The sequence below is a fragment of the Thunnus maccoyii genome, chromosome 7, assembly GCF_910596095.1.
Source record: "Thunnus maccoyii chromosome 7, fThuMac1.1, whole genome shotgun sequence".
NCBI lineage: Eukaryota > Metazoa > Chordata > Actinopteri > Scombriformes > Scombridae > Thunnus > Thunnus maccoyii.
Window position 1 is genome coordinate 17694302 of NC_056539.1, and position 12212 is coordinate 17706513.

At 40.5% G+C, this 12212-nt stretch overlaps 1 protein-coding gene across 4 annotated transcripts in view; it reads left to right on the top strand.

Moving 5' to 3' along the window:
- Positions 1–12212, top strand: part of ttll7 (tubulin tyrosine ligase-like family, member 7) — a 76496-nt gene that overhangs the window by 27321 nt on the left and 36963 nt on the right. For all 4 annotated transcript variants that reach the window (XM_042416760.1, XM_042416761.1, XM_042416762.1 and 1 more), the window contains 3 exons: positions 6316–6410; positions 8355–8502; positions 9958–10031. In XM_042416760.1, coding sequence (XP_042272694.1) covers positions 6316–6410; positions 8355–8502; positions 9958–10031 — 317 coding nt within the window. The remainder of the gene's footprint in view (positions 1–6315; positions 6411–8354; positions 8503–9957; positions 10032–12212) is intronic.

Here is a 12212-nt window from a genome sequence, read left to right on the forward strand (position 1 = left end):
CGTGTATGTGTGTTTGTGTTGGGGGTGTGTTTGTGGGGAGTAATCTGCGATGGCAAGTGTAAACAGATGCCACGATACACACATACACATAGAAACCCACACATGGATTTTTTTTTTTTTTAATTTGCCTTCCTCTCGATACTCACACAAAGACACGAACTGCAAATGAATTACAACTGCTGAAAAATACTCTTAATTTTCCTGCGCAGAAAAAATAGTAGCTCTTACTTATGTAACCATTCAACTGAAATTCAATTTCATCTGTGCGGAATGAGGTGGAAATTGTTTGTTCTTATAGCTTTTCATAAAAGTCTAAAGAGTAGCCATTTAAAGTGTTGCTGTTTTACTAGGAGTTTTGGAAGAATGATTTAGAGGTTAGCAAGCTTTTCAGATATTTCCTCAGGAAATTTAAGACATGTTTTCTAACCCCTACAACAGTCTAGTGGAACATTATTGCGTTTTCATGGTGATTATGGAGGAATTTACTTGCTACCTGTGCTTGCTCCAGTCATGATTGAATTTATGATTTGTATTCCCGGGTGAAAAAAATGAGGAGAGGAGAATACATACAGTTTGACATACTCAATTATCTTTCAGAGTCTCTCTTGCCCCCTTCCACCTTTCATTTTCCTTTTGCCTTTGATTAATATGTGGCACTTAGTAGGATTCATTCTTATTTAAATGTCCATGGATATCGTCCTTAGCTCTGAGGGAGTGCCTTTCCCCTTGTGAACTCTAGGTGGCAGTAGTTACCTACAAGCCGCTCTTTGGCTTATAAAAGGTTTATTAAAGAATAATTAGAATGATGTATGGGACTGTCTGTCTCTATCCCCATCCATTTTCCCCCAACATGACTATTTCATGGAATAAGTATCAAATTAGGAGTGCACAGGCCTCGTATATGGGGCAGTTGAAAACACACCCCAACATTTAGTCATTTATCATCAGGCATGTATACGGCAGCACTAGTGTCTGTGTGTGTGTGTCTGTGTTTGTGTGCGTGCATGTGATTGAGATGGAAAATATACAGTACCAGTCAAAAGTTTGGACACACTTTCTTATTCAAGTGAATGGGAAGGTGTGTCCAAACTTTTGACTGGTACTGTATATTGCATGTTTATGAGTGACATATGGAACTGTAGTGTGTGGTTATGTGTGTGAATGTGTGAGAGACTGAAAAAGAGGATATATTTTTGCATATCGAACTGTCCTCAAGGACCTCAAGTATGTTTTATTGATGTATTCTTGCATGTTTGTGAGTGCTTGATTTGGCTTTAAATGTGCCCACTCTTACCTTTTCTGTGCACCTTTGAAGCACCTTTTGCTTTTTGTGGTTGTGTCTGATTGTATATCTGTGTGTCTTCAAAAAAAAAAAAAAAAAAAAAAAAAAGCAAATCAGGTTGACTAGTGGCTGAGTTGGCCTGCTCACTCCCAGGACCTTTACTAGCAGCTCAGCATGCTCAGCTCAGCTAGAGTTTCCCTGTGTCCGACTGGACCACTAAAAACGGCACGAAAAGAACAAAACAGTGATTGATAAGACGGCTGAAACAAGAGCGCGACTTAACAGGGCGGCCAGCTGTCTGTCTTTCTGTCGCTCTGCTACTCATGCTTCCCCCCCCTCTCTCCCTTTCTGCCTCCCTTTATCATTCCACCATTGTGCAGCAACAAACACTCCATTCTGACAGCGGTTGAACTGTGCCGATACCCTCGAGTGTGCGTGGCAGAATGGGAGGCTTGTCAAAGCAGTGGTTGTTTACACTCTGTCAGGAATAATAAGAGGGGTTCGTTTTTCTGAACCGATTAATCACGAGCAGCCCTTGCACTTGTTTGACGAGTATTCCAGACACAGAATAGATGTCGATGGGGGGAAGCAATTTGTTGTGGAAAGAAAGCAGCTGATTGTTGCTGATCCATTGCTGTTGCTATGTTATTAGGGTCGGTGTGACACAGCAGAGGCCACAGACACAAACTGTTTGATGCCCGCTACATTTTCAACAATGAGTGAGCCGTATGATCATCGGAGAGGATTTTTTTCTTACTGGTTTTATTTTCAATTGAAATTATCACAATGAAGAGGAGGACGGAGTTGCAATCTGACCAATGGGCATACCATAGTATGAAGTGAAATTGACTATTCTCTGTAAGTGTGCAGGAGCAGAATAATGGCCTATGGCTATGTAATAATAGTGTTATTGTTAAGGTTTGATCTCGCTGTATAACCATTACTTACTTACCGGAAATACTTCAGCAATACACTACATTCTTACTTGCTCAGGAAGAGGGACACACATTAGCAGACTGGCCCTGCATCCGAACCACAGGGTCAAGAGAATTTCCCACTTGGAAATTAATAAACTATATCAGATCAAATAGGTTATTTAAAATTTGCTAGTTGCACTTCATCCCCTCTGTTTGTACTCTAGGACCTGCAATAAAGATCACTAGAGAGACCTGCAGTTCACAGACAATTCAAACCAAATGGACATTGAAAAAATGTAATAAGGCCCCCTACCACAATCTTTATTTCACAAACTCTGCCATAAACATTGGCAGGTTACTTGTACGTCAAAGCCACACACCTCCAGGTGCAGAAAATAAAAGGGTCGGTATGTTTAATTGAATGATCAGAAGAGGATAAAACTGTCCTGTGAAAAGTTACTGACTGATATGTTCTTTTCCTGCATTCTGCTGTTTGGCCAAGCGATATTTGGGCTACACTGATGCGATGCTGATGCTGAACCGAATCAAAGTAAAAAGGAGTGTCTAATCTTTTCATCTGACATTTTTATTGAATGCGTCTTGGAGCAACTGAGGGCTTCTTTAAGACCCTGCCAGAGTCACTTAAGGAAATCAGAGTGGGGGTTTTGGGAGCCTGCAGGGGTTCATTAGGACCAGACTAGTCCAACTTCCTCTGCCAGAGAGAAAAAGGAGAACACAGAAACAGAGAGAGAAATGAATAAGACAGAGGTAACGACCAGAGAGTGAGGGCCAGCAAGCAGGGGGGGAGGCACAAGTGACCAGAAAACGGGGTGAGAGGCAGCAAGAAACAGAGTGGGAAGAGAAACTAACCAGAAGAGGAGGAGTGCGACAGGCAGAGAGCAGAAAGAGAGAGACGAAAGATTGAAGGAGAGCAAAGAGAGACAGCAAGTGTTGCAATGCCAGTCTACCCTGTGACAGCTTGACACCACAAATCAAACTAAGAAATGAAGACAAGTAACGAGACAACCGTCGCCAGGATCACTGCCAGTCTGGCTGTTACCTATAGGCTACAGCGCACTAAAGCCATACTCTTTTCATTGTGGCTGTCATATCGGCGAGTGCTTAAATGAAAACAGACCTCTTCCCTCTTTTTCTTTTGTAATTTTTTTTCTTACTGTAGGTCGAAGCGTAGCTCTGTCCTCCTCAGCACACAGAGGAATGTATTGTAAACTTCTTTCTATTGAATGAAAGAGTTGGATAGGGTCTCTGTTCCTTTTTTCTGCTTTGCGCTGGAGGAGATTCATCAACAACCTCCCCCTCCTTCTGATAGATTGCTGTATAGAAAAACTCAGGTGGGTGCTTGCACACACCGACAAAGGCACGCCCATACCAACCCACCTCATGTTGGTGTAGATTTAGTTGCTAACTTGTGGTATTTGTGGATCTATGCTCTGAAGTAGTCGAAGACTCGAGCAGTGATGGCCCAAGAGGCTCAGAGGAGGTTGTATAGATGCTTCAGGGTAACATAGAAAACTTCAGCTTGGGATTTCTCAAGGTTTCTCAAGCTTGTGTGCTCTTATTCACCTATTCCCTACTTCACACTTTTGCTTTTTTAACAACTTCGTAGGAGTTTCAGTGTCTGGCTGAAGGACAATTTGGGAGTAACTATTGATGTAGGAGGCAGCTTTACTGATGCAGTTAAGCCTGCCTAGATTGATCCAAATGGATGGTCATTCAGTAGTTACCACTTTTTGGGTTATCTGCCCCACAGCTGGAAACACAGCCAACACTGTGGCTCTCTCAGTTCTTGGAAGCTTGGTTGTGGTTGTGAAATATTATCTTAAAACACTGTTCCCAAATCTGCCACACAGCAGTAAGCACCTTTGTGTCAGGATTAGTAATGGCTAGTTCAGAAGACGGGGAGAGAATGAGGGATGGAGTTTCTAACTGCTACCCCCGCAACCCTTGAGACGCTTTGCATGTCTTGGTAAAGGAGCTTTTGGGTTTTGTTGCTTATTTTCTGCCAAAAAATCTTGATGGTTCCAAATGTCCTGATGTTGCACACCAAGCTATTTTCTTTTTCTTTTATTTCACCGCTTTTTACCGACAATGCTGATTGGCGGGTAGAATGGATCTATAACATACTATAAAGCTTCTGATTGGCTCAGTGTTGCTCTGTGACTGAAATTACGTTTTGTGATTAGCTGTCGTGCTGCTTTGATATGTTCAACTGTATCCAACTGCTTTTCTCTAAAGGAGGATAGGAACAGGATGAATAATGTTTCTGACACAAATACTCACTCTGACTGCAGATTAAGGTTACTGGGAAGGATAAATTTCCAGCTATGTTTCCAGACTTATTAGCAGTGATTTTTATTCATCAAACTGATACATTTTGGCATTTGGCTTATGTGTAAATGGATCCATGTACAAGTATATGTAAATGCAAAAAAACAACAAAAAACAAGTAAAAGTCAAAGTAAATATCATCAATCAAGTAATTATTTTAGAGATAATGAAAGTGAGATAATGAAAGCCAATAGACTACCAAAAGATGAAGCAATATTTGTGCAAAGTAAGGCAGACATTATAGTAACGTGACAAAGATAATTAGATGATTCCAAACACAAAAAAAGGGAGGGATGGCATGTTAAAACAATATGGCTAAGTTAACAAGTTTCCAACTGGTAAAAACTTCTATGCCCTTGTATACTGTATAAAGATATATTTGATAAAAAACTTTTCCAGAGAACCTTTTAGCAATTATATATACATACTGTATGTTCAAATCAGTAATAATGAAAAATGACAGCAGCTACACTGTAGGTTTAAATATAGCTTCCTCGGTTCCTACTGCCCTATACAGGGTCCTACCTGGATTATATTTTTATCCTAATGTTATCAGGCCATTGTCTGCACCTTGCTAGTGGATGAGGTTCTGTCTAGTGATACAGTATACACTTTTACATATCCCTTTGTGTTGAAGACATTCATCCACAATTCTCACATGTACTTACTTTTGCTCAAATGTATGGTGTATTTGTTCTTTTCAAACAAATACACCTTTATTAAAGCTATTACAAATCTAATGACATCAAAAGGTGCCACCCGTCCTATTGTTCCCACATGGAAAGAAAATCGACAGTTTGAGCTTTTGAAAGACGTTAGCAGGGGACCAGACTTATCTCAACAATCAAGGTTTATCAGCCTGAGCCAACCTTTTGGTGAGCATCTGTTGCATTGTCATTTGAAGTCACCTCATAGGAAGACACCATTCCAATCACAGTTGCCAGTTCATTCACCCTACCTGTGCACTTCTCTCCTTTTGCTGGTCCTTTTGTTGTCTCACACAATCTCTTTCTCACCTTGGGAGAGAGACAGAGGGAACATAACAAAGAGCAAAAAGGAAGAATTGATTTGTTGTGTCAGGTATAATAACTGATATCTGAATACCTTGCACTGGTACTGGATATTGTTCTGTTAAAAAAGGTAAGCCGCTCTTGAATTTTTCCCCAGGTGATTCGGGCTTTTGTACCTCAAATCACAGGTGGCTTATTCTGTTCTCACTCAGTTGATTCTTTCTGAGTGTAGTTGATTGTATATGATGGCATTGAGCTGCGCTGTAGTAATGCGCTGGGGCTCACAAAGAGATTATTGATGGCAGTGGTATGGATGGGTGTTGCAGTGCCTGGCTGTGGTTGGCATACTTAGGTTACAGAGTCATGGACCGCTTACTGTGTTTGAAAGGGCAAGGTTACTTATCGGGTGACACTTTAACCTACACAATGTGTGCATGCATTCAAGCGTGCAAACATACCCTTTTCTTCATGCACCAGTATACACACATCAGTGTTAGACAGGATTTATGCCTAGGCAAAGGCTAAGCATGCTAAAGTGTCCTTCAAAGAGAAAAAACCCTCCCCTTGCATCTTTCTCCCTTCTTCTTTCCTCTTTCCTCTCCTTCTTCTGGGAACAGATCTCTTTTTTCCAAAGATGCCCTAAATCTACTCCTGTAATTGCATAGCGTTTCTGTCTGCTGAATTCACAAGAAAGAAAAAAAAAAATGAGATGAAGTAAAATATTCTTTGAATGTTTCTCTCCCCTTCTCTCTGGCAGATCAATCGAGCTCCGAGCTTTGGGACTGATCAGAAGATTGATTACGATGTGAAGAAAGGGGTGCTGCTCAATGCTCTCAAACTCCTCAACATTAGGTACTGTTCTCCACCATCAGACACACATGAATTCCATCTAGGGCCCCATTACATTTAAAGTGCAGAGGCAGGCAAAGCTTACGTCAAACACTATTTTACAGGGCTCTGAATGTTTGAAGATCACAATCGATTCTTTCAGTTTTTCTTTATTTGTCAACCCTGAAGACTCTGAAATTATTTTGATGCAGGGCACAATTCAGCCTTCATCTTGTTTTGGTTTCAGACTGATGACACACGAGTGACACTCGTCTGAAAGTAACAAGACATTTTAGCTTTGTACAAAAAAACGCTGTCCTTGTAAAAATGTGTATTGGTGTTGCTGTGGTACATACAAAAACAGATAATGGCCATGGTACAAAGCTATGCCTTTATTGTGCGCTTTGTGCACCCTTCAATCAGACATGCTGTGTGTGTGTGTGTGTGTGTGTGTTTGTTTGAATATCTAATGTTTACCTGTAAGTTATATCTGTTCCATTGTTTACCCTGCTCTTTATATTTACAAAAGCTTCATGCAATGCTCTTTTTCTTTGTTTTGTGGGTGTATTTATTTGCCTCTTTATGTGATGCATTCTTTCACTCTTGTGTAATGTATGTTTTTTATATGTAGTGTGTGTGTTTGTGTATGTGTGTGTTTGTTGGCATGCTTTTCTGTCCCCTGGCTACAATGAGTCTGTCCACTGATTGATCATTGTACACCAGACCTCTGGATCTCTGCTCTCTTTTTCTCTTTCACTCTCTGTGCTTGTCCTCCTCTTACTGCTCTAAATATAGTCTCAACTCTACTAGACACACACACACACACACACACATGCACACACACACACACAAACACACAATGGATCAATTACATGCAGCACCATAGATCTAGTTTGGCCAAGTGTGGTGCGTGGTGCAGCCATCCCACATAAAAACTCACTTCATCCTCCCGCCCAGCTTCAGTCAGCACAAACAAATCTCTTATCAAAATGATTTGTTTCATGGCTGATGTTTGCTGTGTTCCCACAGATTAAAAGGGGAGATTTGATTATTTCATGACAAATAAATTGTAGGGGGCCTTGAAAGGCGACGGGGAGCTCTTTCCACTGGACAAACTGCTTATGTTCATGCTGGAGTGAATAAGGGCTTTGTTCTACCTTGCTCACTTTCTCCTTATATAGTAATGGCTTTGCTTCCCTAAAGGGAGGGGTGTGTAAGAGGTAGGGTCGGCTCATGACTCTACTCACAACACCAACTGTATCAACGTGGGATCAATTCAGACCCGGCCGGGCATGGACATTGATAAACCTCAGCTCCCCAACAGCACTCAATATCCAATTTAAAGGGCCAGCGATTGACTAAAATGAATTGCCCTTTCTCTAGACCGCAATGGCCCCCTTGTTCAGAATTAGCTGTCTGGTCCTGTTCATCCTGAGTTAGTGGGTTTGTTTGTGTCTCAGCTCCATATTGTATCTCTGTATTGTTTGGTGTTTTGTGGGATGTTTTCTTTCTTCCTCATTACAATGATGTGATGATCAAAAGACAAATTCAGGTCAATCCATCGGGTAGGGATGAGACTTGCATGCTGTCAAACTTCATTATAGTAGACAGCATTCATGAAAACTGTTAACTGCAGATAATGCCTGTTCTTTACTGAGTAGTATCCAGTGTTAAAATATTCTAAAAGGACTTTTACATATAGCTGCCTGATATAAATAACAATAAGGGCAACAATATTTATACGGTTTAAAACAAATCAATTTCAGTTGCATTTGTTTCTCAACAGCAGTTCTGCTAGAGAAACAAGTCAAAGATGCAAAGTATTGTTGGAAAAGTTGTCTGAGCTTCACGGGATAGAAACAGAAAATGTTTATCAGTGGTTTTGTTCTTAGGTAGTCTACTCTTATGGTGTCTGAACCCTTTCCTTATGCATTGTCCTGACTCCTGTACTTCTATGTATTGATCCAGAGCCAGTGATAAAAAACGCAACCTGGCTCAGCAAAAGGCAGAGGCTCAGAGACGGCTCTATGGACACGGCTCCATGAAAAAACTCTCAGCTGCTTCCTCAGACTGGGAGAAACAACGTCACACACTAGAGCGAAGGAGAGAAGAACTGGTAAGGCACAAATAAATTAACTATTATATTTGGTTCAAGCTTTATTATTTTCAATAAAAGATTTGCTGAGAAAAAATCTGCTTCACTCTGCTCTGTTGGCTACTGACCAACTACAGGGGAGCATCTAGGATGCTTAACACCTATACAAGGTGCTACAATTTGACTGTATCGTCATGAGCCCTGTTGATAAGTCATTAGATATCTTTCAAGGTTTTTAGGCCACACCAAAATGAGAACAAAAGGTGAACACTGACTTGGCAGCCACAGTTCAGTTCGGGACAGGTGCTCATCAGAGATGTGTTCAAAGATATTATCAGAGACATTAGTAGATACATTAATCAGTTAGTACAAAAACAAAAATAGAAATTCCTATTTAACAGGACAAGTTCACTGCAGTAAACAACTGAACAATACACCAATGTGCTGTACATGTTCCTCAGGACTGAAACAAGAAAGGTTTAAACGAGAACAAAGAAGGAATTCTGCTTCACTTTTTTCTTACTCTACGTTTTGTCAATTTTCTGAGAAACATACCGTTTAATTATTTTCCCTTTGAAATGAAGGAGTCAATGAGCTTCTCTCATCTATATGGGGAAAAGTGGCAGCTACTAGTGTTTTACACTTCCCACCCTCTTTGATTAGCCTTTTGATCAGCCACGGCCATAATTAGCATGAATAAGGAAAGATGGCACAGAGGCACTATTTTAGAGGTGCGTTTAAATTGACTCATAGCACCACTTGTTGTTGTGGAGGGCAAATTACTCAGGACATTTGTGAGAAAATCCTCAGCACAATCTCGGCAGAAAGATTGCGCCAAAAGTCATGTGATATTTTTTTGTCTTTGTAGGATATATTGTAGGATATATTTTTTTGTACATGTAAGACATGCTGTATTTATTCTGAAGCATGATGTATTAGAAATATATTGTGTATTTGTTGGATAGGTACATTTTGTATTTGCACAACAAAATGCATTAGTTTGTTAATGGTGTTTTGTAAACCACACTGTGTTTTTTAGTGAATTGTGGAGCATTTGTAAAACATGTTGTGTTTGTTAAGTTTTGGCAGGAAATTAGCTCCATAGCACACTACCTCATCTATGAGTGGTGCTATGGTTGAAGTGCGGGGCCAGGTTCAGGTCTATTGCAGGCACAAATGACTCAATGATAGGGCAGTGCCAGTCCTGAAGTGAACCTCTCCTCTCTGCTTTTGTTCAAATTGGCCAACTGAGCTCCACAATTATACCTTCGTAACATATTAATAAGAGAGTCAATGGAAAAATGCCTCTAAATTATAAATCATTCACTGGATGGGTGAGACAACTTTTTCTTATCTTTCTCCTTTTTAAGACTTCATTCTTTTTCTATTTCTAGTAGAAGATAGGGTGGGGGTAGCAGTGACTTTCACCTGAAAGATTTAGTCTTTTATTTCTTTTCGTTGTCTCTTTTTTTGTAGAAAGAGCGGCTGGCACAGGTCCGCAAGCAGATCTCCAGGGAGGAGCATGAAAAACAACATCTGGGGAACTACAGGTAAGGAAGAGGCAAACAGCCAGGGAGAGGGGGTTGTCCCTCCAGGAACTCAACCCACAATTCCCGTGCCAGCTCCGCGTACATTTATGGGGTCATCTGTAGAGCGCCAAGCTCTCAGGAGAATAAATAATGCTGCTGCAGGGAGAGCAAACAAAAGAGAATACCCAATTTTCTGAGAACATAAAGACACAAGAATTAAGACTGAGAGAATATGTAAAATAGAGTGAGAGGAAGAAAGGAAATCAGAGGTGGTGTCTAATGGCAAGGTTCTTTCTGTTACTCCCCAAAGTTACCTTTGCCACATTTCTGAAATTCAAATTAGCACGTATTTGCCTACTGCAAGCCATTTTACATGCACCCCCCCCCCACACTCTTATATTTTTTTTCTCTTCTAACTCCAGCTTGGACCTTGGAAGACATCGAGTGTGTCAATTTTTAATAGTCACCTCACAGACAAAGCAGATCCACCTCAGAGCATGACTCAGCAACAGTTCTGATTTGCAGCTTGTCCCTTATGAATTGTTAATGCTCCTTTACTCCTTCACTCCCCCAGTTTCTCTTCCTGCCTCTGTCTCTTTATCCAACATGTACACATATACACATTTCCAGGTCTTGCACCTACACAATTGTGTGCACACAATCACACACAGACAGACACACGCGCCTACACAATTGGCTCACACACACTTGCCCTTCTTGCCGTCTCCCCAAGTCTAAGTGACTTCTTGACTCATCACTTGACTGAATGGCTAGTCAGAATGCTGATCCCAGCCTGCATGAAGTGCTGTCACCTCCTTCCTCTTTTCCGACAGGCAGCCAGACAGTCAATCAGACAGGCTGAGGTCTGTCTGGAGCACCCCTAATAAAGACCTCTTAGCATTCAAATGGTGTCCCGGCACAGCACTGGAGTGTGATTACCACACTGCTTCTCATTATAGGAGTTCGGGTAATGAACTTACATTTGGCTATTAGATGAAACTTCATCATCAGGTACAGACAAGCCAAGACCCTGTGGCATTAGAGGGAAACCCAGATGGTTGATGTCATTGTCACTGTTCATTTAACATCTTTTAAGTAGTTGGAATCAGGATACTTGAAAGATGACCAAAAGGAAGATAGTTTTAAACTGATGCAAATAGGATATGAATAATAGTTTTGCCTCTAGCCCAACTGGGAACATGTGGAAGGAAAATAGGCCTCAGCATGAACATTTTATGTAAAAAAAAAAAAATATTGCAGGGTCACCCTCAAATAAAATGTCCATATGTTCAGAGATGGAGGATGCCAAAAAGAGAGCGCAGTTAACACCCACTATTAAAGTGTTGACCTTTTGCTTTCTAGTCGAGTGATTTATGTTGCTCTTTGAGGATTGACAAGTTCTGGCTCTTTTCATATATTATCATTTCTGTTTAGTTTATCCAGCTGTTATGACATATTTATAGGATTGTATCTCAAGGGTAAGAAAATATTCTGGTCCATGTACCTTAAAGGTGCTTAAAAAGTACGGCAGTTAAAAAAATCTCATATAGGATGGTGCCGAGGGAAGGAACTAAAGTGACTTTGCAGTTGGTTCATCTCAGGTCTTTGAACATTCAGTAGCTGGTTGATTTGACTGCTGTAACTAAAATAATACATAGAATTGGGTCAACTTCTCAACAATATGAAAATCATGTACTTAAAACAACATCACTACATAAGTTTGTAAAAAAAAGACAGATGTAGTGCAGTAAAAGTTTTAATGGTATAGTTGTATAATTTTAAACCTTACTCGGCATTATACTTGCACTAAAATCTCAGATGCTGATGTGTGAATAACTTGGAACATCCTGCATCTCCATCCTAAGTACATTCCCAAATAGAAAATTTAATGAGTTTTGTAATCAATATTCACAAAAAAATAACCAAAACATCTTGCCATGGCAGAAATTTCCTGCTGCTGCATTAACAGTAAATCCAGCCCTCTATCTTTGTTTTTTTAAAAGGAGGTCTGTGCTTGTGTCAGTGAACCTTTCAACTCCAGACGAGTCTGGGTCTAAATATGTCCTCGTCGAAGCCAAACTATTCCCCTGCTTTTACACTCCAGACTGGCCAATGCTTATTTTGATTACTGTATAACACTGTCATTGTTTTGATTTGATGGCTAAAGCGATGACTTGGCTGGGAATTTGGAGATGTATTATG